A 27955-nucleotide genomic window follows, 5' to 3' on the forward strand; every position below is an offset into this window, starting at 1 on the left:
TTTATAACTATGAAATATATATTTATGCATTTTGAAGATATAAATACTATTTATGTATTTTAAACTTACTATTATTATTTAATAATTGCTTACAAGAATGGTCTTTACTATTAAATAACTTTTGGTTAGACTATAAGATATTGACAATTATTATTATAATGATGGTCTAATGATGGTGATAACCATAATAGGAAAGAAGTAAAGGAAAAAAAAGAAATATAAAAAATAAAATTAACAAAATAAATATGAGTTCTAGTTTTTTACCACCTAGTTTCAATCTAAAAGTTGGAATAATTTGAGAGACTAGAACTATCATGTTTGTATAGAAAAATAAAAAAAGTGGGATAATTTTGTATATATCATTATCCTAATTCTAGTTTTGATAGAGTTTTACTTGAATAACACTGTAAAATTTTGTTCTAGTTTTAGTTATGTGTGACTAACACCTTAAAAATTTATCCCACAGATTATCTCAGTTCCAATTTTAAGTTCTAGGTGACTCACCCCTCCTAAATGTTTGATCCACCTAATGGAGCTGGGGGCCTCTTTTTACTAGTAGATTAAAACTATTGATCTAAAAACCAAAGAAGAAAGTCTATCATCAGCTTATGTATTACAATCAAACAATGACTACATTAAATTGATCCTCGTACCCGTCACATTCTCATAACACACAAGTTTATTCATTTGATCTTATTTTCACATAACAGAGCAAGCATCAGAATTCTCATCGTTGAACATCCACGTGTATTTCTCAGTTAGGGCGTCAGGGCTGGGCATCGCCTGAGGTGCCTTTCGCACGAACCCAGAGGGAGCTTTCTTGTCATAAACACCAGCAACATAAGGATATGCCACTAAATTATGAGGAACATAAGGCCACATCTCTGCATACTTTCCGGTACTTTTTATCTTGTTCAGTACAGAGCTTGGTTCAATGTGGCCTGTTACAGTCACTCGACTTTGATTTCGATTTATATTCACCGATATCACGTCTGAAATAAAAAAAATCTTCATCAGAGATGATAACTGCTAATAAACTTTAGGATTTCATCTAAAAGTTTTGCAGTTTACCCTATTTAGAAGCTATAGTCTCCACCGATAGTTTTGATATCTGTACATTTGTTTACTTGAGCATAATAGCAGTTCTGAAGGCAAAGAGTTTGTATATTGTTTGGATTAACGGTTTTTTAGTTATTTTTAACTTAAAACCTTTATCTAATTTATTGAACAATATCATAAATTTTCATGGTTGATCTTATCAACTATAAGAGTAATTAAAAGAAAGACTATCGAAAGTCACATCATGCCAAAGATGTTCAAAAATCACTTCATACCTCGATAACAAATAGAAATATGTTCCCTATTATGCGGGGAAGTCAAGCCACAGTCGCAAATGAGTTCATTCGCGTTGTGGCTAGGTGGCATGTCCCAAAGGTGACATGTGTCCCTGCTACAACGCGAGTGAACCCCACTCGCAGCTGTGGCTAATATTGGCCTTATTATGCAGTGAATATCTTGATATATTTAGAAACTATGTTGCTTATCATACTTATGTTGTTTTAAGTTTCTATACATGTTATATTGGATGTGGATCTTTGCCCTACAAAAAAATTAGTGGAGATTTATGTAAGGAGTTTTTAGAGATTAGTCCTTTATGTCCCGTTTAGCAAGGGGGTAAGAGAAGGGTTAAGGGGGTTTAACCCCTTCTTAACCATCCAAACTGGTCAAATGATCAAAGGGTTAACAAACTCTTTACAATGGTTAAAGTTAGTTAACCCTCACTTAGATAAGTTAGAAAATTTGCCTAAAGAGGAAGATTAATGGTTATCTCTTTCGAAATAAGAAACAAAACTTTAAAAAAAGAATATATTTTAGGATATTTATGACAACTAGCCTCCTTAACCCTTCTTTATTTATCAAATACATAAAACTTAACCCTTAATCTTGACTAGCTATCAAATCTAAATGAAATTAAATTATTTTTACGTAAAGAATTAGATAAGTTACTCCTTCCCCTTAACCCCTTGCTAAACGACACCTTAAATCATAGGTATTTTGATATTAGGCCCTAAATCAAGTCTTATAAAATATGTTAAAATTAGTCTCCCTAGTTAGGGGCTATTTGCTTTTGGATGGAATATTCATTTAACTTTTAGACTTTTTTTTGAAGAGTTGACTTTTGGTTGTGAAGAATTTTTAGATTTTTTAGAAAAGTACCATTCTTTTAAAGGCTAGGTTTTGTACATGTGCAATGTACATGGTTAAAGACCATGATTAGGTATTTTTTGCTTATTCTCAAACTAAAATTTATTCCTCAGTTCCACTTTAATAGTTAGTACTTACTTTTATCTCTAAACTTTAATATTACGATTATTTATTTTCTTTGATGTTTGTTTAAATGGGTTGCGCCTAATTTAAATTTTTATATTGATATTTGAATTGACAGAAAACAAATATAATTTATAACTAATTTGAATTTTCATATTATTTTGATTAACATGAAACCAAGCTTTATTTGTGAAAGTACAGTTTTAAAAAAGTAAAAAAAAAATATTGAAATAGTGTTATACAAAGAAGGTAAATATTTAAAACCAATAAAGCAAAATGATTGGTTAAAAGTATTCTAAAATTATGTAAAAGAGAATATGAAGTTTGTTCCTAATTATTGATACACTTCATAAAAAATTATAAACTAAAGATTAATGCTAACTCTAGTATACTTTTATATGATAAAAACATCCACATAAGTAAATAAAAGTACTAAAATAAAATTCATGAAACTCCCTTCTAGAGATTCCTAATTCCACTAAAAATAATTAAATTATCCTATAGAATGTTTGCGGTGAAAGTTGTTGTTTTCATTGCTATCGAATCTATTACAACTTTAGTCGTTACAATAAACTCGAATAAAATAAAATAAAAAGTTGATCTTTTTATAAGATCTCCTTACACAATGAAAATAAAAAGTTTACAACTTTATCAAACAAACGCAGAGATCGTTTATCGGTCTTCTGCTTGCGTGGGATCTTTGCCTGTGCCGGGGTTTATCCGTGAACAACCGTCGATCAGATCTGATTGCTGAAAAATTAGGCAGAGCTTCGTTGATTCGCGAAGGAATCAAGAAACCGTAGCACTTATCTCGGCAACGGCGAGATAATTGCTCTTCTTAAGATTATCGCAACGGGATAATCTTAAGGAACGAAATCGGGGAACTGCAGATCTGAAGAATCTCTCTCTCTTGCGTTGAAGAACTCGATCCGATCTCTCCTCCTCCTCTCTGAAATTCGTGCACCTTCAGTCTTCAATCCGGCAGGGCTTCGCCTAATCTCCAAAATTCCAGATCTAGAAAAATGAAGGCATGAGGCTTGTATTTATAGGCTTGAGGGAGTTTGGGTGGTTGAAACAGCACAACGGCCCAATTTTAGGCCTGGAGACACCCTTGGGCGTCTCAGCGAGGCCGAGACACCTTTGGGTGTCTCAGCCTTGGCCGAGACACCTTGGGGTGTCTCGTTTGGGCCGATACACCTCGGAGTGTCTCAACTCAGGCTGAGACGCCGCTTTTTGTATATTCGTCTGTTTCCACCTTAACTTCTTCATCCGAACTCGGATTTGAATGATTCGAAGTGTATTGGAAAGCCGGCGAGGAGTTCTATAAGCTCCAATAATTAGATCATCTGTGGAATAAATGAGATACGAAGGGTATTTCGCCGTTTGTGAATGACACGAGGTTCCCGATCAGTTCGTGTCTTTGTTATTCTGAAATTCCGTTACTTCACGTAGTTCGTTGATTCACTTCAAGCGTTCACCGACATCAATCAAGCTTCTGTGAATTGGATAGTGACGTTCATTGTCTTTTCTTAGCGTCGAGCCGTTTGTGGAGACCTATAGGCAATTTTCGATGCCTACAGATACCCTGTCCAAAGCGTTTCAGACTCGTTTCTTTTATAGAAGAGGCTGGAATACTTTGGATGTGATTGGTCTAGCCTTCGATCGGTGTAAAGGACCTGTAGTTAGCTTCGACTCTTGACTCCTTCGATTTTCAGTCTATTCGATGCTTTGACGAATAGCCGAAGTCCTTCCGGCGTTGCATTTATCGCCTGGCCGTTGTCGGAGTCTCGAGTCTACAACCGGTGAGTTGGGTTTGGCTCGTGTCACTGAATTGATTTAGAACTGACTATTTCCGTCACATCGGCTTTTTCATTGCAACGCCTTGATTGGTGTTGACCTAGGGTTACGTGTTGACCGGCGTTGACCTTAGGGTTTTGAACGTTGTCCGTTAACTTTTTGTCACAATGCGTTGACTGGCGTTGACCTAGAGTTACGCGTTGACCGGCGTTGACCTTAGGGTTTTGAACGTCGTCCGTTGACTTTTGTCGCAACGCGTTGATTGGCGTTGACCTAGGGTTACACGTTGACCGGCGTTGACCTAGGGTTTCGGATCGTAACGCATTGATTGGCGTTGACCTAGGGTTACGCGTTGACCGGCGTTGACCTAGGGTTTCGGATCGCAACGCGTTGATTGGCGTTGACCTAGGGTTACGCGTTGACCGGCGTTGACCTTAGGGTTTTGGATTGCAACGCGTTGACTGGCGTTGACCTAGGGTTACGCGTTGACCGGCGTTGACCTTAGGGTTTTGGATCGATCACCGTTAACACAGTTTATACTCGTACGTCTGCTGGAGTATACACAGTTTAAGCTCTTAAGATATTGGAGCATGGCGGTCCTAAATGTCGGAATTGCAGGACCAACTATGAAAGTTGATTCATCTGCATGTATGGATCTTATCCTGAAGTTGTTGAATGCTCGAGTCACGAGACCAGTTAATAAAGCTGGTGCGTCAATGGCTTTTGCATTTATAGAATTTTTGGTAAATCCTCAGCCATCAATAGGTTTGACGAGCATTTACCGACTACCGTTTGAGTCGGGCTAGCATGCAGATTGTTTAAGTCCGTTCCGCATGTGACATTAAGCTAAAAGAGTTAACCCTTTTAGTGCTACGATGTTGAATACTTAGACTTCGTCTTTCTCCCGTGAAAAGACTAAACAGCGACGTGTGTTAGATGTTGACTTAGGATTTTTGGCAAATCCTCAGCCCTCAACGGATTTGATGTGCTCTTACCGATTTCCGTTTGAATCGGGCTTACATGCGGATTGTTTAAAATCCGTTCCGCATGTGACGTTGTGCTAAAGGAATGAACTCCCTTACACTTGATGCTACGACTTCGAATACGTAGCCTTCGCCATTGTTACGGGAATAGGCTACCCGGCAATGTGTGTTAGACGCTGACTTATCCCTACTTAGGCTTCAGGATAAAAGTTCCTAGACTAGAATTCTGGCGTCTTCTTCAATCAGAGAAAGACTAAACCGGCAACGCGTGTTAGACATTGACTTATCCCTACTTAGGATTCAGGATAAAATTCCCCGTGCGTGTGAAGCACGGATTTTGGTGTTATGAATAACAACCTTCCACAATGTCGAATATGTGGGTTTTTGTCCCTTTTTTACGGTTAAGGACTAACCGGCAACGCGTGTTAGGTGCTGACTTATCCCTTCTTAGGCTTCGGGATAAAATTCCCCAGACTACAATTCTGGTGTCTTTTTCAATCGGTGAAAGACTAAACCGGCAACGCGTGTTAGGCGTTGACTTATCCCTACTTAGGATTCAGGATAAAATTCCCCGTGCGTGTGAAGCACGGATTTTGGTGTTATGAATAACAACCTGCCACAATGTCGAATATGTGGGCTTTTGTCCCTTTTTTATGGTTAAGGACTAACCGACAACACGTGTTAGGTGCTGACTTATCCCTTCTTAGGCTTCGGGATAAAATTCACCAGACTGAAATTCTGGTGTCTTTTTCAATCGGTGAAAGACTAAACCGGCAACGCGTGTTAGGCGTTGACTTATCCCTACTTAGGATTCAGGATAAAATTCCTCGTACGTGTGAAGTACGAATTTTGGTGTTATGAATAAAAACCTACCACAATGTCGAATATGTGGGCTTTTGTCCCTTTTTTACGGTTAAGGACTAACCGGTAACGCGTGTTAGGCGCTGACTTATCCCTTCTTAGGCTTCGGGATAAAATTCCCCAGACTGGAATTCTGGTGTCTTTTTTAATCGGTGAAAGACTAAACCTGCAACGCGTGTTAGGCGTAGGCTTATCTCTATTTAGGAGTCGAGATAAAGTTCCCCGTGCATAGAATGTACGGATTTGAAGTTAAGAATTGTGTATTTTCTCAGGGTAAAGACGAACCCAAAATGGAAGAGGAAGAATTTTATATTCTATCTCCCGACACCGAAGAGGAAGAATTTTATATTCTATCTTCAGTTGGAAAGGAAACTCGAAGTGGGATCTCCACCCCCAGAATCCGGAAAGATGAAACTAGGAGTGGGATCTCCACTCCAAGAATCGGAAAGATTCAAGTAACCCTAACTTTTATAAGATTGGTTGCTTGATCCAAGAAAAGAGTTCCTCATTTATTGAGAGGAAATTCTGATTTCGACCCTAACTTTTATAGGTTTGGCTGAAAAAGGAAAAGACGAAAGTCTTTCATTTATCGAAAGAGATAACTCAATCTTAGTCCTAACTATCTGCAGGTTTGACTAAGTGAAGTTAGAGACAATCCTAACTTTTATAGGTTTGATTGCTCAATTTAAAAGTGAACCTCTCGTTCATGGAAGGAATCGAAAGGGGAATCTGGCTTTGGTCCTAACTTTTATAGGTTTGACCAGAAAGCAAAGGGAGTGGAATACAAGTAGCAGTAGAAATATTGGTTTGTACTATCCACTCGATGGAGGATTTTGATGTTAAGTGATCAGAACTTAACACGTCAAGCTTTGAAAATTACCATGAATTGACGGATAGAAATTTTAGTGGACCCACCGCCAATTGATTTGATCAGTGGGGGATTTTGTGAGGAAATGTTGATCTGTCGTCAAACACCAATAGGAGTTTTGTGAGGGAAGATTGATCCAACGAAGCGATCGAATCTCGTCTCAACAAAAGAGTGTTCGGAAATCACAGTGGGGGTTTAGTGTTTATCACTTTGTTTGTAATGATCGGATTATCCCTAAGAAAATTACATATAGTATTTTTCTAGGAACTTCCCGTTATATGAATCATCCACCCCCAGCTTCTTCGAAAAACTGGGTTTATCATTGCATTCGGTTACATGATCGGGTTATCCTTAAGAATATTACATATAAAAATTCTCCAGGAACTTCCTGTCAAGTGTGGGAAATAGTTTAGACTCATATACCTATTGGAGTATCAGGGAGCAGTTTAACCTCATATACCAGTCGGAGGATTAAGAAGCAGTTTATACTCGTATACTTGTCGGAGTGTTGAGAAGCTGTTTATACTCGTATACTCTTCGGAGTGGCGCCGTTCTCATTTGGCTTATCCCAGCGTTATGACGCCGGCTTCAACCAATGTTTGGATGCTATTCTTTAAAGTAAAGCAAGCCTTGGTAGGATGAATGATCCTCCTGTGGTACGCGCAGTACTTTGGATCCGCAGTATTGTCAGCTTCCTCCTGATTCGTGATGGGTGGCAGCTTGATCTTGTTGTTTTCAAGAAGGGTCTCGAAGATGGCTGGAACGTATTTGTCCTTGAATGAGTACTCTTTTTGGAGCCTCGAATCCGAAGTCTTCTACTGTCTTCGGGGCTGCTATTGCGACGTCTGATTAACATCAACAACTGTTGTAGGTACCTTCCCTTCATCATGGGAAATGAGACTCGGATTCATAGGGTTAGCCATCGGTTGGATTCTTTCGACCTTCCTCCTTCTGAGAAAGCGTTCGGCCTGCTCTCCGCGCAACTTCAACTCTTTCCAGGTATTGAGCGGCTCTACTCCCATAACGTCTAAGATGTTAATGGACAAGTTGTTATGACAGGTTTGCAAGATGAATTCCTCCGTGACAGAATCCTTGCAGTTTATTGCCTGATTGCGGAAGCGTTTGATGAAGGTATCCACCGACTCTCCGTCTTTTTGTTTCTCATCGAAGAGTGTCCTGATCGACACTTCGGCGTCATCATCGAAGAAATGAGCGAGGAACATGTTCTCCATGTCCTCCCGGCTGTTGATGCTTCCGGGCTTGAGACGGCGGTACCAATCGAAGGCGGGCCTGCGAAGGGTGCTGACAAATGACCGAACCATCAAAGGCTCGTTGCCAGAGATCACCCCCAAGTGGGACTTAAGTAGTATGAGATGCGAGTGGGCGAGCCCTTCGCCGTCGAACGGCGTGAAGTTGATAAGGTTGAACTTCGCCGCGGATACGGGGATCGAATCCCACTCTTTGCGGTAAGGGACACAGATGGCCGGTCTACTTTACCTCTTGAGCAGACATTAAAGCGTTAATTTTGCTCTCGGGTCCTTCATCTTTTCGTCCTCATCTATATCCTGTTTGGACAATTTTCGAGAGAAATAATGCGGCCACCCCCAGTGTTATCCTCATTGGTGGTCCACCCCAGCGTAATTATTTTAGTGAGGCTACCCCAGGCCGTCGTGTTCATCCACATCTGAATCGCTACCTGCTTGGTTAGCAGTGCTGCGACGGCTGGACTTACCTAGCTGATTCGACAAAGCTCGGATTTGTTGGTCGTGTATTTGTCTCATCTCCTGCATAGCCATTTCCATTTCGATTTTGAATGCTTCTTTCTGCTTGGCTAGAGCATCCTCAATTATTTTGGCTATTTGCTCGGTGTTGATCATGAACACTTCCCGAGCTTTTCCTATGCTAGATGTTGTATCGTCAGAGGCGATTGCGGAATAAGAATCTGAGAGTTCGTCATCGGAATGGATTCCTTCATGGACTCCCTAGTAATCATTATGTCCAACGACTTCTAGATGAAGCTGAGATATTCGTTGGGTTATTCCCGAACTGACTTCTCTTCCTGGAGAAAAATTAGGGTTGGAGCTATTTGAACTAATCGGAGACTTCCCCTTATCGACCACGTTGATAGTAACCGTTGGGAGTTCGTCATCTCGAACAACCAATCGTCTTTTGAAAAAACGCCTTGATTTGGGCTTTGATGCTTCAGTGGAGACCCTCTCAAATACCGAGACCCTCTGTGGAGTGGTCTTGGGGCAGCTACATGCTGATAATACTACCCTGATAATTTTAGTACACGGACAATAAGAGTCCGTTTCTCGGGTACCTTTCTTTCGAGATTTGTTTGTACCCCCAGCCCGATAGTACAACTCATCGGCATGATTGTCGGAGCAACGTATCGTGTGCTGGCACAACTCCTCAGGTATAACGTCGTCGTCTGACGAACATGTTTCCTTTTGAGGTTTCGTCGTCTTGTCGATGCTCTCAAAAGTCGGACGTTTTGAGTCACACTTTCGTGAGCGTGAGACCTCAACAGGCTCTTGGACATTGACTCGCAGTACGAGGCGGTCAGTTATAGGAGCTTTCCCAATATAGGAACGCTCTGATTTATTGGAAGGGCGAGTGCGACCCCTAACTCAATTAGTTGCTCGGGGTTCATTCATCATGCCCAAGCGTTCTTTGACTGGAGCTTTGCCTTGATCCTTGTGCAAAAGACCCAGGCGTTCTGCTATCACTTTCCTACCTCTGGATATGTACATATTGTCGCGAAGCTTCATTGGAGGTGCGGAATTAAAAGGAGTGAGATCTGAACTTGACGAAAGCTGGGAACCAGCTTTGGATCTAGAATCGACCGAGAGACACGACTGATGTCTTTTATCGGGTAGGGGCGCTGACTTAGCCTTCGGCACCCAAACCTGCTTAGATCTTGGTGATTTCTTGATCACCTCTTCCCTCTGCAATACTCGTCCCTCTCGCACAAGGATCTGGGTGTGCGCAATAAGTGCACGACGCTTCTGGACGCGCTCCTCGAGGGTATAACGGGTTCGTTTGACCTGAACCCATTTGTTAATTAGAGGTTAGGAGGAGGGTCCCGATGCTTGTTGTGGCGATAACTTAGTCACTTGGCGCTTTCTAAACTCCCAATCTGCTTGGTAACGGAGTCCGTCCACCTGATCCAAAGCCTTGGCGAATTGGCGCGCGAGGCGTTGGCGTTTTCGTTGACGTGCTCTCTTTGATAAAGTTGGCGCGCCTTCAGCAATCGGCTCCTTGATCACGAAAGAGTTCAGATCTGTAGATCTGGTCTCATTGGATGCCGGCGGATCATTGCAAGGTGCAACTGTAGCAGCGACAACGTGGAGATCGACTTCTTGGATCTTTAGATCTGGAGACCGGCGGATCTTCTGGGAGGAGGAGATCTTCCTGAGCTTATGAGGAGGAGCAGATCTGGAGGAGGAGGAGATGTACTTTTCAAATTTCTGCTGGTTGAATTCGTACTCGACCTCTTCAGTCACGGGGATCTTGATCGTCGGTTGCGGGACGACAGCCTCGGCATCGAGGCTGTTGGAGTTGTTGTTCTCATTGCTATCGAATCTATTACAACTTTAGTCGTTATAATAAACTCGAATAAAATAAAAAAAAGTTAATCTTTTTATAAGATCTCCTTACACAATGAAAATAAAAAGTTTACAACTTTATCAAACAAACGCAGAGATCGTTTATCGGTCTTCTGCTTGTGTGGGATCTTTGCCTGTGCCGGGGTTTATCCGTGGACCACCATCGATCAGATCTGATTGCTAAAGAATTGGGTAGAGCTTCGTTGATTCGCGAAGGAATCAAGAAACCGTAGCGCTTATCTCGGAAACGGCGAGATAATTGCTCTTCTTAAGATTATCACAACGGGATAATCTTAAGGAACGAACCCGGGGAACTGCAGATCTGAAGAATCTCTCTCTCTTGCGTTGAAGAACTCGATCCGATCTCTCCTCCTCCTCTCTGAAATTCGTGCACCTTCAGTCTTCAATCCGGCAGGGCTTCGCCTAATCTCCAAAGTTCCAGATCTAGAAAAATAAAGGCCTGAGGCTTGTATTTATAGGTTTGAGGGAGTTCGGGTGGTTGAAACAGCACAACGGCCCAATTTTAGGCCTGGAGACACCCTTGGGCATCTCAGCGAGGCCGAGACACTCTTGGGTGTCTCGGCTTAGGCCGAGACACCTTGGGGTGTCTCGTTTGGGCCGAGACACCTCGCGGTGTCTCAACTCAGGCTGAGACGCTGCTTTTTGTATATTCGTCCGTTTCCACCTTAACTTCTTCATCCGAACTCGGATTTGAGTGATTCAAAGTGCGTTGGAAAGCCGGCAAGGAGTTCTATAAGCTCCAATAATTAGATCATCTGTGGAATAAATGAGACACGAAGGGTATTTTGCCGTTTGTGAATGACACGAGGTTCCCGATCAGTTCGTGTCTTTGTTATTCTGAAATTCCGTTACTTCACGTAGTTCGTCGATTCACTTCAAGCGTTCACCGACATCAATCAAGCTTCTGTGAATTGGATAGTGATGTTCATCGTCTTTTCTTAGCGCCGAGCTGTTCGTGGAGACCTATAGGTAATTTTCGATGCTTACATAGAATTTTCAGAAAATATGGTCTTTTATTCCTTTAGTTTTAATTTTTTTATTGAGCAAAGAATAATCCTTATTCACCTTTATCTTTTTTCCAGGCAATTCTAGAGTAGTGTCTTCATCATCTACATCGATTGTGACATCAGACTAGAATTATATTTTTTGTGTTGTTATTTTTCCTGGGCTAGTTAATCTTTTTATCTTTTTGTTTAAATTCACAAAGAAGTTAAATGTATTTTTAATATTCAACACAAACTTCTTGAAATACAAACTTTAATTTTTTTCCTATTTTAATGAGAATAAATGTTAATTATATATATATATAATTCTTTATATTCCTAATTTATAACTTAAATAAGTTTAGGAGTTACCTCTTATTTTCTCTACAATGAATTCTTCTGATGTGCATCCATTAGGAGTTTCTGTCATGTCAATAATATTATCTTTGCTCCATCCCATTCCACAAAGATCTAAACTAAATACTTGCATTTTTTATTTCTAATTTGCCTTATATTATAATATTGATATTTAATTTTTAGCATTTAAAGAACAAAGTATGAAATTTATGAGTTATACTAATTTTTCTTATATCTTCCATGGAGAATTCTTCTTTGATTGGGATAAAATTATTAAATTATTCTTCAATGTAGCTCAATCTGTGCTTTTTAAATTGATGTGCCTTATGTTAATGCTAATTCAAGTGGTTCATGGATGTTTTCTGTATTTTAGATTTATTTCCGTCACTTTCCTATTTGCAATAGAAATAGCTTGATTTTTTTTTGAAGGATATCTTTGAATATTCTGGTAGTGTCTCCATATGTAATTCCATGTATTTTGTTACCCTATAAATATTATTAACATCAGATATTAATGTTTCTAAATTATAATCAATTAAGCCATTATATTATAGTCTTTCATTATTTTTATGCATTTAAACATCTATCAATTAATGTTACTAATGTATCTTCTCTTCTCCAACTTATTAGTAAAATTATATGCAGTCACTTTAATTTATATAGTGATGATAATTTTGAAGCAATAATATTTTTTAAAATTTTATTTCTTAACCGGATGTTTTTAATCAATTCTTATTATTTTTGTTTACCAGTATTAACTTAGACTATTTTTAGATGCTGAAAAGGGAGAGTAAACCCTAAATTAGAGAGAGAGAGAGAGAGAGAGAGAGAGAGAGAGAGAGAGAGAGAAATATAGGTATGCTTGGTACCAAGCATAAATTTTGTGCTTGTTAGTGAGGTGGCACAATCCCCTCTACTCATTCAAATGGAGGACCACATTCACATGAGTTGAGGAGTGCATGGAGATATGCAACCATTTAAATAAATGGAGGGGATTATGCCACATCACTACCAAGCATAAATTTTATGCTTGGTAGTGAAGTGACACAATCCTCTCCACTCATTAAAATAAAGGACCACATTCATATGGGTTAAATATATATTAATGAAAGAATACCAAGCAATTATACTTTTCTTTGTTAAGTTTTAAAAATTCAGCCCTTTTTGGTGGTTTTAAACTTTGAGGGTGTGATTTATAATTTTGATAGTTGTAACTTATATATTTCATGTGTCAATGATAATGTTTAAATGTCAAGATATTTCTTACAACTCTAAAATTTTGAGCGTATTTTTTACAATTATTAAAACAACAGATTAATTTTAAAAAAATTTAAATTTTAGCGATCTACCAATAGTTTCCAGATTTGATGTGCACTGGTTATAAAATTTAAAATTTTAGAGTTTCTTATGATTTTTCAATTTTGAAGGAGTTTTTTTATAATTTTTATAACTTTGAGGTTAATTTTGAAAATTTTAAAATTTTTAGATGCCTAAGTGTAATCTCTTGAAATTCATCTTTTGTTGTTTATAAATTTTAAAATTTTAGGGTAGTTTTTTATAATTTGAATTTTTGTTGGTGTTTCTATAAATTTTGAGACATTAAGAGTGTTAATTGGAAATTTTAAATTTTTCGAAGGCTGCTGTTAATTTCTTGATTTTATGTTTGTTATTTTAAGTTTTAAAATATTTAAAATTTTCATGTGCATCATGGTAATCCATTAAATTCATTTATACCATAAATATGTTTTATATGTTTTATTAATATTATTTTTTAAAATTGTTAAGGTATAGATACTTCACGTATGATTAGGAGAGGATATAATTATGATTAAGATAGATTTAGATATAAATAAAATATTCAAAATAGAGAATGATAATTTTGACCGTAAAAAGATTTTTTCGAATTGATTTTATATTTGTTATTTTATGTTTTAAAATGTCAGAAATTTTTAGGTGCATCATGGTAATCTCTTTAATTCTTCTATGTTATTTGTAAGTTTTAAATTTTTAGAATTTTAAGGTGCTTGTTTATAATTTGAACATTTGAGGTTGTTTCTATAAATTTTGAGACATTAAGGTGTTAACTGTAAATTTTAAATTCTTCAAAAATACTATTAATTTCTTGATTTTATGTTTTCTATTTTAAGTTTTGAGACGTCGGGATGGTTTTTATAAATTTAAACTTTTTAGTGTATTTTGTGTAATTTTAAAACTTTTTAGGATTTTTTTGTAATACTGCATGTATTATTATATGTTAGCTACGTATAATTTCTTTATCTTAACAAACTAATACCACAAAGGTATTTTATATATTTTATTAATATTATTTTAATAAATTGTTAAGCACGTAGGATTAGGATATGATATAATTATGATTAAGATAGATTAAGATATAAATGAAATATTCAAAATAGTGAAGGGTATATATTGACTATAGAAAGATTTTTTCGAACTCATGTTTCTAAAGGGAGTATGGTAACGGCCTAAAAATGATTAAGTCCAAAAGCTGATAAACACAAATATGGATATATTAAGGTTTTATATCTTGATTTTTCAAAAACGTACGACGACTTAAAAAAACTACCCAAAAACCATTGTGATGGTGTTTGTCTGTATAAAAGTAAAAAGTGAAAGTGTCACAATGAAACACATTTAACATTTCTGGTGTTTGTTTAATTGAAAATGGTTATGAAAGTGAAATGTGAAAATGAATTCATCAAATTTAATGCCGTTCAGATCCCCTTAGGGCTTGTTTGGTTGTTTTCCGAAAAAAAGGAAATGAAAAACAAACATTTCCAACCCATTTCAAGACATTTCAACACATTTCCCGCTTTTTTCGCAATGAAATCCCTGCTACGTCACATTTAAAGAAAACTCATCCGCAAAAGCAATAGTGTTTTCAATAATTAAATATTGATTTTTAATCATCTATTTTCATTTCTTGTGTTTGTTTGAACATAAAAAATAGAAATAGAAATTAGCTGCAAAAGCAATAGAGGTTTCAGTAATTAAATAATCCTTTTTATTCCTAGCCACCGTTTCAACAATGCTTTTAGTAATTAAAATTTTTTTGAAGTGACATTTCCAAGTGTTTTCAGAGGGTTTTGGTCTGAAATGAGTTTTTTAAAAATCTGACATGATATCCTACATGGCACCCTCATTTCTTTAAATCACAAAACAAAATAAACGTGTGATTTAAAAATCGGTTGAAACCAAAATCTTATGTGGCGGGGGTTTTTCTTTTTTTTTAGCAAACAAACAGGCCCTTAAAAGGTAGCCTACAGCGTCGGTGCTCCATGAAAATTTGTTGGAGCACCGGTGGCATATCTGTAAATATATTCCTTAAAAATAGCTCTCACATTTCTAGATAGATAGATTTGGTAGTTAGGAGGTGTTCCACAACCAAATTTGTAATTAACTATAGGTTAAAAGGTTACTTTAGGAAATACAATTTAAGAGAGAAACCGAATTGTTGATTAGTTACAATTCTTCAACTAACTAATTTCAATTTAGCATAATCCTCTACCGTGGTTTTGCTCTTGTGCTTTCAACTAGAACTTTTAATTTTGATTGCTGAAGGAAATTAGTTAATTGCTTACACTTGTGCTTTCAACTAGAACTTTTAATTTTGATTGCTGAAGGAAATTAGTTAATTGCTTACATTCACTATGTAAGGACCATGAATTTTTAAAACTAGTTAAAATAAATTTTTAGTATTTTAAAATATTTAATTATGATTTTTAAAAGAGTATTTGTATTTTTCTTGAATTTCTATAATTTTCTATGATTTAAAGTCTAAGTTTTATATTTATTTAAATGATATTAATATTTATAAATTAATTTTATGTGGTGAAAATTCATAGAATTTATCTGTTGCGTTATCGATGCTATTACATATCATTTTAAATAATATGTTGTATTATTTTTATTATTAAGTATATTTTCGTATAATACATTGTATTATTAATTACCTATTATTTGTATAATTTGCTGTATTATTTCTACTGTTACATATTATCTATCGTATTAGTATAACTTGTATGTTTTACTATGTATATAATTATCCCATAATTGTTTGATTTTAAATGTAAGTAAATATAAGCTTATTATTAATTATTCTCGTTTAATTGTATAATATGTGTATATTTTGACTATTTCATATCAACAGTTGTATTAGCACAACATGTACGTTTTTATTTGTAGATAATTACTCCGTAATTAGTTTAATTGTTAAGTACCCGTAAATATTTATTTTAAATGTTTTTGTTTAAATACCAAACCCTAATTACCTATACATATGTATATATATATGTACGTTCTCCTGTTCACGCCGCCACCCCATACCCTTTTCTTTTCTCTCTCTTCCGCTCTCTCTCTCTCTCTCTCCCGACCACAGATCCAAACCGCGACATCGCCGCTGTGGTCCCTCTCCGTTCGCCTTCCCTCACCCGTCGACCAGACCCAGTCTGACTGCCGTCCTTCGTCTCCTCTCTCCCCACCAAGCACCGCTCCATCTACCTAAGCCTCCAGCCTCGTTGAGCTCCTCCTTCACCTCGCCTGAACCCACTCACCTCCATCAGCCAACCCAGCGCCCACCCGCTGACCCCACCACCCGAGCACGCTTTGCACCCTCCCGTAGCCGCTGCTCCCATCAGTTCCGCCGTTGTGGCCAAAATCTCCTTCACTCCTCTCCGCGACCAGACCGTCAACCCGTTCTAGATCCCCCTACGCCCGCAACCCCACCTCACTCCGGTGATCCGCCAACCCAACCCCCATCGGCCAACAACCCTGTAGCAGCCCTCTCCCGTCACCAGCTACGCCGAGATTCCCACGTCGACAGCCTAGCCGCACTCACTCCTTGTCGCTCGTCGCCCCGCGGTGACGCCGTAGCCTCGCGCGTCGACGCCGACGCGATCGACGAAACCCCTAGGCAAGATCTCACTACTCTTTGACTAGTCTTTATAATTTTGTTATGCTGTTAATTAAGTATATGCAAGATCCCGTTACTCAGCTTGTCGTTCTTTATATTTTTAGATCTATTATGAGTTGTCTGTATATATTAGTTTGTAATATAATTACCTGCGTGGATTGTTTGATGAAGAATATTAAAATATATTATAGTAATATGATAAATAGTATTTTTAGAATAATTATAAGGAATTAAAAGAATTTAGTTCGGCAAAAGAATCATTTTTAGATAATTATAATAATTTAAAAGAATTTATTTTGGAAAATGAATTAATTTAAAAAAGATTATTTTTCAAATTATGTAGATGTTGTTTATGATTTATAATTCTTATTTTGATTATCTAAAATGCTCTGATATTATTGCACATGATTAGTTGCATTGATTGTTCCATGTTGTGATTGAGAATCATTAGGAGTTTATGACTATAGTGACCAGTGTGACATGAATAAGATCTAGAGGCTTGTGTGCTGTTGATTTAGAAAAACGAGAGGAGTTGGGATATTTGTGATTGTGGTTATATCCTAGGCTCGCGCCAGTGAAGTTTGTGTAGTCACAGGGGTGGGTCCGAGGAGTTGTGATATGTGGTACTGTTGATTATTTCCAGGCTCGCACCAGCGATATTCCTGTGTAGCGCTGGGGTGGGTCTGAGGTGATATGATATTGTGATTGTTAATTATTTCCAGGCTCGCACCAACAATATTTCTGTGTAGCGTTGGGTGGGTCTGAGGTGTAGTGATATGTGATTATTGATTATTTCCAGGCTCACACCAGTGAAATTCCTGTGTAGCACTGGGGTGGGTCTGAGGGCGGGCAGTGAAACGTTGTGCGTAGATGATTTTGTGAACAACCGGTGATCCGAGAATATGAATCTTGACTCTATGTGAGATGTGAACCAGTGACCTGTCATAGGATGGCTATTTACATGACCTCATTTCTTAGTAGGTATGATTTCTTGTGAGATGTAGTCCAGTTGTGTTTCTTTTCATACATAGATTAGGATTAATATTTAATTATTTATAATTCGAGACATATGGTATATACATGAGGGTTTCCTTGTTTGGATTATTTCGCTCGACGTACTACGTCTCATGTTGTAGATTTTTAAGTATTAATTCCATCTAGTGTATGCCCCTGTTACTTGGATGATTATTCTGATCACTAGCTACATGACTTCGTACCCGAATGATTTATGGATTCTTATGATTATCATGCTTTAGTAGTGAATCTTCATGTTGATTTTGTTAGATTTCCAGTTGTACGTTTCTTTTGTCATTCTGTTATCGTACCATTTTCCGCTTTAGTTTTTGTTGCTCTATTTGTTTTGTGGGACCTTGCCGTGTGCCATACACGCTGACGTACACCTGTTTTCTCTGGTGTATGTCAAACTTAGAGGAAGAACAGGTCCAGCTAGGAGATCGCTAGGAGCTAGAGGATTCTCAGCATGAGTGCCTTGCAGACGTAGCAGAAGAAGAAACCGAAGCTTAGTCATTCCTTTCAGTTTGTTTTGTAGCACCTTCATCTCCTTTTGATCAGTGTATTTTTATATTCTCCAGTATTTCATTCAGATAGTTTTTGTATAAGGGCACATTTGACCTTTATTATTATGTCTCGGATGTTATCCCATTTGTGATATGATATTTTTTATTCTGGGTTTGCCTATTATATTCTTGCTGATTGTGATTGGGGATCTGTGACTTCGCATTGTATTTATTTCCAGACGCTTAGCGTATTGGATTAAGAAGAAAAGAAAAAGAAAAAAAATAATAGTGTATATTTCTTCTCAATCTAATACGTCGCGGGCTTGTTCACGTTCCGATTCTCGGGTGTTTTAGAAAGCGGGGCGTGACATGTTTTAGTGATGGCCCATGCAGGTCACGGTCCCGAGTTCCTACTAGTAAGAATATGATGGACAATTTAGATACATATCATATTTCATCTGTGAGACTATTCTTGAGCTCTTATTCCATTTTCTTGATAGATTTCGTTTCGTCCCTATCTTATCACTCTTTGACTCCGGGGCTTTCCACTGTTCTTGTTTCGTCGCTTCGTGACTACACGCTCTCTCCCTATAACTTCATCTTTTCTTGTATCTGTCGTTATTATATGTGTTGTTATTTATATGACTATGTTTCTTTGGTTGACTTATATATTGTTGATTGTATTGATTTCTGCATTATTTATTATATTATGTTATGTATCACACATATTATTATATTGTATGTTTTCATTAAAAAAATATATACCATTACTTATACATTTTCAATTGTTCGAATCATGTCATTAGATTTTACATACACATCGCATATCACATCTGATATTTAGATTATTTTATTGTGTTTAATTATACTTTTGCATATCTACATTATGTATGTGTGTATTTTCTGTCATATCATCTATTATTTACTTATGTTTAGATTATTGTATATTATTCGTATTTTGTGATATACTTTAATAAGTTCATGATATTAATATTCTACATATGCACTATATTCTTATCATTTACATTTTCAGTATATAGTTCTATCAGTAAGTTTTGTCTTTTTAGATTATTTTAGTATGTTCATAATTGGTTTCGTTATTTCTAAGAGCAATGTATTTATACTTTAATATTCAAACATTTATTCACATCGTTAGGTTTGGTTTGAGTTACTATTTATATAGGTTTTGTAATATTATCTTGTATCATTGAATATTGTTCTTTTATAACTAATATAAAAGATTATTTTAAATAGCGTTTGTAAGTACGTATAGTATTTATTCATGGTTTGTTCAAAGTGTAATTGTATATTTGTTGTTGTTTGCTTCGTTTTCGATATGTATTGTTTTATCATTGTAACAATATATAATGTATACGCGTGTTAATTTTATATTTATTTATGGTATTTTTAGATATTTATGTCTTTTATTATGTCATTATTTATTGTTCATTCTCTATTCATTATTTTCGTTATTTATGTTGTGTTTTACTTTTTTTATTCTTTTATAATTACTATTCTCTTTTCATTATAGTGTATTCACTTAGATTATTATATTTACGATGTTATTGATTTGTAGTCATTCATATTATTTCTAGTATCAACTGTGTAACTATGTTTATCTATGATATATCAGTGTGTTTATTACAAAGAATTATGTTTCCATTTGCTTATATACCTATTTTACCTTTTATAGTTTTTGTTTTTATATATTATACTTCTTTATCTAGTGGTATGTTTGTGAGTTTCAGTATTGTTAGTAAGCATTTATGTTCAGTGTATTCTACGATCTTGTATGAGTTAATTTATTGGAGTTCTATGCTGTCAATTTGTTCGTTACTTATGTGAATGCATTGAGCTTTGTTATGTTTTCTCGTCAGAATTGTATTTTTATTATTTTAACACATATTGTTTTATATCGTGCTACTCTTCCATTTTGTTTCTTTCATTTTTGTATTGTCGTAGATCATATTATATCAATATCGTTGTATTCTTGTATTTTCTTGATTAAGTGTTGTTATTTTGCGGTGTAAGGGTGTGGTGTTATGACTTTATAGTTGTGTATACGGTTGTTACCATGTGTGCGTTGTTTAGTTTTGATTTTCATGATTTACATATTGTGTTTTAGGTACGTATTTAGTCATAATATTTTTGTTGTTGGCGTGTTTTGTGTGTTATTACATAATTTTGGTCACATTGTACTTTTCATGTATGTGTATTATGTTATCATTATTATTTGGTTATTTATCAAGTTATATATTTTTTGTATGTGTTTTATGTTATTTTTAATTTAAATTATTAGTTTAACTGTGTTATTCGGGATTATGTTGTTATTTAGTTGTAGCTTTTGCATATTATCGGCGTTTTGTTTATTAGTTGTTTTTTTATTCTCTTTTGTTGGATTGCATATATTTTACTTTAATAAGTGAATTTTATTGCTTGTTCATTAACTATTTCAATTGTTGTTGTATTATACCTAGTTATTCATGTTCCTTAGTATTTCATTTTCATGCGTCATGTTATTTTATGCTTACGAATGTGTTTTCATTATCTGCTATTCGTTGCATGAACATGTTAAATTCTTGTTCTATATGTAAAATGTCACATCTTATATCTTACCTTGTGTTGTTATTGTTTTACATTCTCCTCTGCATATGGATATAGTTCCATATCTCCGTCTTTGGGTTTTTGTACAATACTTTTATATTAATTCCGAGGACGGAATTTGTTTTAAGGGGGGTAGAATGTAAGGACCATGAATTTTTGAAACTAGTTAAAATAATGTTTTTAGTATTTTAAAATATTTAATTATGATTTTTAAAAGATTATTTGTATTTTTCTTGAATTTCTATAATTTTCTATGATTTAAAGTCTAAGTTTTATATTTATTTAAATGATATTAATATTTATAAATTAATTTTATGCGGTGAAAATTTATGGAATTTATCTGTTGCGTTATTGATGCTATTACATGTTATTTTAAATAATACGTTGTATTATTTTTATTATTACGTATATTTTCGTATAATACATGGTATTATTAAGTACGTATTATTTGTATAATTTGCTGTATAATTTCTACTGTTACATATTATCTGTCGTATTAGTATAACTTGTACGTTTTACTGTGTACATAATTATCCCATAATTGCTTGATTTTAAATGTAAGTAAATATAATCTTATTATTAATTATTCTCGTTTAATTGTATAATATGTGTATATTTCGACTATTTCGTATCAACTGTTGTATTAGCACAACATGTACGCTTTTATTTATAGATAATTACTCTGTAATTAGTTTAATTGTTAAGTACCCATAATTATTTATTTTAATTTTTTTAAATGCCAAACCCTAATTACTTATACATATGTGTATATATATATATATATATATATATATATACCTTCTCCTGTTCACGACGCGCGCCGACGCGCTGGTCCGCATAGCCCTTTCGGGGGTCTTTTCTGGGCTCTGGCTTCCGGCGCTCTCTATCTGCTCATCCCGACGCCCAGATCGCAAAGCGGCGTGTACGCTGGACGTCGTGCGCTGTGGTCCCTCATCCCGGCTCGCTCGCGTAGACCCGGCGACGGCAGAGCCAAGCCTGACTGGCAGCGCGCCCTTCGTCTCCTCTGTCGGCCCACTAAGCACCGCTGCGCAGCCGTACGGTCGTCAGGCCATCCCAGGCGCTCGTTGAGGCTGGGGCTGCCTTGGGCACGCTTGGCTGAAGCCCACATCACTTGCTGCGCATTCAGTCGCGCTGTCGCCACGCTAATGCCGCTACAGTCATGGGCGGCGCGTCCCCACTCTCACAGCACAAGAGCGCATCATTCTCCTCCACGCTTTGTCTAACCCTCCAGGGGCAGTGAGCCCAAAACGCTAGCAGGGGCACACCGCGCGGCTGCAGGCGCGCCGCACACTCGAGGCACGGCTACACCTCGCCGCTGTCTGCTGCTCGGGCACTCAGTCGCGGGCCGTCGTGGGCCGAAGTCTGGCGCGTTGCGGCTCGCTCCTACGGCCGATGCCGTCCAACGGCTGTGGGGCCATTAGGCGCCCCTCACGCCCGCAACCCCACCTCAGGCTCCGCGTCCGCCAACCCAACCCCGTCTGCCTAAACCCCCTGTAGCAGCCCTCTCCCGTCGCTGGCCACGCCGAGATTCCCACGTCGACAGCCTAGCCGCACTCACTCCTTGTCGCTCAACGCCCCGTGGTGACGCCGTAGCCTCGCGCGTCGACGCCGACGTGATCGACGAAACCCATAGGCAAGATCTCACTACTCTTTGACTGATCTTTACAATTTTGTTATACTGTTAATTAAGTATATGCAAGATCCCGTTACTCAGTTTGTCGTTCTTTACATTTTCAGATCTATTATGAGTTGTCTGTATATATTAGTTTGTAATATAATTACCTGCGTGGATTGTTTGATGAAGAATATTAAAATATATTATAGTAATATGATAAATAGTATTTTTAGAATAATTATAAGGAATTAAAAGAATTTAGTTCGGAAAAAAAACCATTTTAGATAATTATAATAATTTAAAAGAATTTATTTTGGAAAATGAATTAATTTAAAAAAAGATTATTTTTCAAATTATGTAGATGTTGTTTATGATTTATAATTCTTATTTTGATTATCTGAAATGCTATGATATTATTGCACATGATTAGTTGCATTGATTGTTCCATGTTGTGATTGAGAATCATTAGGAGTTTATGACTATAGTGACCAGTGTGACATGAATAAGATCTAGAGGCTTGTGTGCTGTTGATTTGGAAAAACGAGAGGAGTTGGGATATTTGTGATTGTGGTTATATCCCAGGCTCGCGCCGGTGAAGTTTGTGTAGTCACAGGGGTGGGTCCGAGGAGTTGTGATATGTGGTACTGTTGATTATTTCCAGGCTCGCACCTGCGATATTCATGTGTAGCACTGGGGTGGGTCTGAGGTGATATGATATTGTGATTATTGATTATTTTCAGGCTCGCACCAACGATATTCCTGTGTAGCGTTGGGGTGGGTCTGAGGTGCAGTGATATGTGATTATTGATTATTTCCAGGCTCACACCAGTGAAATTCCTGTGTAGCACAGGGATGGGTCTGAGGGGGGGTAGTGAAACGTTGTGCGTAGATGATTTTGTGAACAACCGGTGATCCAAGAATATGAACTTTGACTCTATGTGAGATGTGAACCAGTGACCTGTCATAGGATGGCTATTTACATGACCTCGTTTCTTGGTAGGTATGATTTCTTGTGAGATGTAGTCCAGTTGTGTTTCTTTTCATACATAGATTGGGATTAATATTTAATTATTTAGAATTCGAGACATATGGTATATACATGAGGGTTTCCTTGTTTGGATTATTTCGCTCGACGTACTACGTCTCATGTTGTAGATTTTTAAGTATTAATTCCATCTAGTGTATGTCCCTGTTACTTGGATGATTATTTTGATCACTAGCTGCATGACTTCGTACCCAATTGATTTATGGATTCTTATGATTATCATGCTTTAGTAGTGAATCTGCATGTTGATTTTGTTAGATTTTCAGTTGTACGTTTCTTTTGTCATTCTGTTATCGTACCGTTTTCCTCTTTGGTTTTTGTTGCTCTATTTGTTTTGTGGGACCTTATCGTGTGCCATACATGCTGACGTACACCTGTTTTCTGTGGTGTACGTCAGACTTAGAGGAAGAACAGGTCCAGCTAGGAGATCGCCAGAAGCTAGAGGATTATTAGCATGAGTGTCTTGCAGACGTAGCAGAAGAAGAAGCCGAAGCTTAGTTATTCCTTTCAGTTTGTTTTGTGGCACCTTCATCTCCTTTTGATCAGTGTATTTTTATATTCTCCAGTATTTCATTCAGATAGTTTTTGTATAAGGGCACGTTTGACCTGTATTATTATGTCTCAGATGTTATCCCATTTGTGATATGATATTTTTATTTTGGGTTTGTCTATTATATTCTTACTGATTGTGATCGGGGACCTGTGACTTCGCATTGTATTTATTTCCAGACGCTTAGCGTATTGGATTGAGAAGAAAAGGAAAAAAATAATAGTGTATATTTCTTCTCAATCTAATACGTCGCGGGCTTGTTCACGTTCCGATTCCTGGATGTTTTGGGAAGCGGGGCATGACACACTAGTATCCACAGATTCATTCTGATGTCTTGGTCATTTACTCAGTGGTAGGTAGCTTTGTACTGTTTGTCCATGGGAGGAATCAACCACACTTTCCATAGTTCAAAGAAAGATAAAGGCAACGACTCATCCTATTTCCCTAGTTTATAAGCTAATTTTTGCTAGTCTTATTTGTCCTCTTGATTAATTACCTTTTATATATTGTTTATAAAAGGCAACGACGCATCCTATTCTCCAAAATTTCTCGTGAAGGGGCGATGTGAAAGGTATCCCCATCTTTTTCCTTTTAATTTTTTTAATTATATAGAACACTATGCTATGCTCATTGTTCTTCGCTTAAAGTAATTATGTCATGTGATGAGAAGGGAAAAAAGCAACAGAGTGGTTACGTTTAGGATAGAAAGCAATTAGAAGAGAATTTTGAAAGACTAAAATACCCTTTTTATTTTAGCTCATTTGTTATTTTTGTTAATTTAAAAATTAAAAAAAGCCTATTTTTGGAGCACCGAAGCAAACCTCTAAAAGATATTGAAATTAGATGAAGGTGAGAAAAATAGAGAGTACTGCTAGGAGGACTCAAATATAGGTCAGAATGATGAAACAAGTGATGTGGCAATGGCAATTGGTTAGCAATTTAATAATACTAAAAGCTTGAGCAAGGGAATTCTTGTCTAAAATTCCTTCCTCTTTTCTCGACGAGTAGTGCTACAGGGACCCCAAATAGGGGACCCCTAAGGGAACATGTGAGGTGTCAGTCCCTGGGGGATTGATTTACTGTTCATGAACAGTAAACAGCCCCCCAGGGGCTGACACCTCACCTGTCCCCTCAGGGGTCTCCTATTTTGGGGTCCCTGAGGAGTTTTCCTTTCTCGACAAATGAACTGTTAAATATATATAGGTAAATATCATAAAACCCCTTAACTTTGGATAATTATTGCGAACCACTGGTCCAAAAGTGCAAATGTTTTTTTTATAATATTTAGCCTAAATATATCATCCTTATAGCCGCGGTCATCGTCTTCATCTTCCATTGTCTTTCAAATTGGTGCCCGTGATATTATCACAGGAGGGATGAATTATTATAGCTAATAAGCATGATGATCTATCACAGGAGGGATGAACTATTATAGCTAATAAGCATGATGATCTGAGTATCAGAAATGGGTTTCAAATCGCATCTGTAGGAGAGGATGGATTCGCCTCTTCCAAACCAAGAAAAAATTAACCCATCCTCACTTCCGGATCCTATTTCTTCTCTTCTTCATCTAAAGATCAATTTTATTCTGAAATCACAATCTAAACTACTGCATATCCGCAAAGCCACTTCAACTAGAGTCAATTTTGTGTCGGGTGCAAAGCCAAATCACAAAAAAGATTAGACTAATCTAATTTGTTGATTTTCAGCAGCAAAGAAAGGGGATAAAACAAGAATGGAAGATTTAGTAGGTGCTTGCCAGTTTCCTGTAGATAGGAAAGGGAAGATAAAATAGGGGAAAGGAAGATACAAAAGTAAATAAAAAAAAATATAATATCTTGTTTAAGAGTTTAGTGGAAAAAAATAGAAGAAAGCTTATTTTATTATGTTTAGAAGATAAAACTAAGAGAAGGAAATGGGAAGGAAGGGTATCATAATCAAATCTCAAACATTGATCCATAATGATAGAAAGCTAAGCATCTGTTATGATTAATTTTCCTCACTTTACCTCATCTACATTCCGATTTACGAGGAATAAAATGACAAGATTCTTATGTAAATTTTTTCTTTCTTCTCCTCTATTACTCTATTACCCCAGTTCTTATGCTATGATTAACTCCCCAGTTCTTTTATCCTACCATCGCCTACCTTCCATCCAAACATACCATAAAGAAATATTGTAAGCTAGATGAAGAAAGAAGGACAAGGAAGGAGGAAGGTTTTAAATTTGAACATTAAGAAACTGTCCTTACTTAGTATTGTTCATCTGACACGTTGGATAAAAAGCATAATAAATATTAGGAAAAATATGTTTATACATCAACTGTCCCATGAGCTGTCTCATATTTTCGGTGCGAATGAAATTATCTTCTTCTCCGCTACCTACGTTCTTGTTTCCCTTCATTCATTCTTTTCCGTCTTGTTTCTCGCGCTCCGTTGAATTCTTTTTGTCTACGGGGTGTTTATAAGATCTCTGGCTTTTACGGGTAAAAAATTGACCTTTCACTAACTCTATATCTTTTTAATTCCTCCTAGTGTCTTAAGTTTATGTGTTTCTCTGTAGTGTTAGCACAATTCAATTATCTAATCACCGATTCAACAAAAAAAAAAAAAAACTCTAGAGACTATGAACTATTGAAGCGTGATCTATCAACCTAAATAGTTCAATGTTTTTGTCATTCCAATGAAGATGATAATAATTAGCTCTAAACCAGATTCTCACGGTTCAAAAATAGATTAACAGTGAGAAGGAGCTAGTTAGCCGTGGATCTTGATTTTACATAAATAGTTCAATGTTTTTGTCATTCCAATGAAGATGATAATAATTAGCTCTAAACCAGATTCTCACGGTTCAAAAATAGATTAACAGTGAGAAGGAGCTAATTAGCCGTGGATCTTGATTTTACATAAATAAATAAATAGATATCGGTACACCATTTTTACTCACATCATTTTTTCTTTTTTAATTTCACCAATAAATTTATTTTTCTAAACAAAAATTGCATTTCACTTACATGCTGACGTGGATACACTTTCACATTTGCTAAAAAAAGTAACTTTCACTATTTGTATTCACTTTCAGTTTGCCAACAACCTCTAAGTTAGAAGTTGATAAATACAAATAGGTTCTATTGAGATTTCTTTTTTAAAAAGAAAAAACAGATGAAAAATAACTTTTGACTTGAGCTAAAAATTTTTACTAGGATCTATCATTCATGCAGAAAATTATATATTCTAAGGACCATTAGGACCATAACACTTTTTTCTGGTTCTTATAACTTATGAAAAAGTAGGAATATATATATTAATCTCTCAGTTTTGGACTTCATTTCATTATATAATAAATTGATTACACTAAAGCAAAATAAAGAAAAAATGTAACCTTTCAGAGAGGTAACAGCGTGCCTCACTTTCCTCTCACAGCCATCACAGTCCATTTTCACCTTTATATTAACAGTCTGTTCCACAACAAATAAAAAAAAAAGAAAAAGAAAAAGCCCAAAAACAGGGTTAGAAAAGATTGAGCACAGCAACTATTTGCAGATTATATTCAACAAACCATCTCAAATCGCCCATGTGAAATTTTGTTACTAACCTGCAGTGGCTTCTTTCTCCTTTTTGTCAACGTACCCTTTGTCTCTGTAAAGCTACACAAGTCTGAGAAATGATCAACTACACCCATTTTTTTTAGTGAGATAACGAGGGGGCAGAAAGAAAGAGGAAGACAGGGGATGTGGGTAATGAAAATAAGAAAGAGATGTGCATTTATAAGGGTAAGAATTGAGTTTCTATATATACATATTTTTCAATTTTTTTAATATTTCATGAAATAAATTTGCAAACAAAAAAAAGGATATTTTGTAA

General features: G+C 36.4%; 1 protein-coding gene across 1 annotated transcript; it reads right to left on the minus strand.

The window, feature by feature from the left end:
• LOC109843583 (heavy metal-associated isoprenylated plant protein 21-like) lies at nucleotides 643-27796 on the minus strand. The gene is made up of 3 exons (XM_020412525.1): nucleotides 27687-27796; nucleotides 27474-27549; nucleotides 643-992 (listed from the first exon to the last, which is right to left on the minus strand). The coding sequence occupies exons 1-3, from the start codon at nucleotides 27771-27773 to the stop codon at nucleotides 700-702; spliced, it is 456 nt and encodes a 151-aa protein (XP_020268114.1). The 5' UTR covers nucleotides 27774-27796; the 3' UTR covers nucleotides 643-699.

This window comes from Asparagus officinalis, chromosome 5 (genome assembly GCF_001876935.1).
Source record: "Asparagus officinalis chromosome 5, Aspof.V1, whole genome shotgun sequence".
Taxonomy (NCBI): domain Eukaryota; kingdom Viridiplantae; phylum Streptophyta; class Magnoliopsida; order Asparagales; family Asparagaceae; genus Asparagus; species Asparagus officinalis.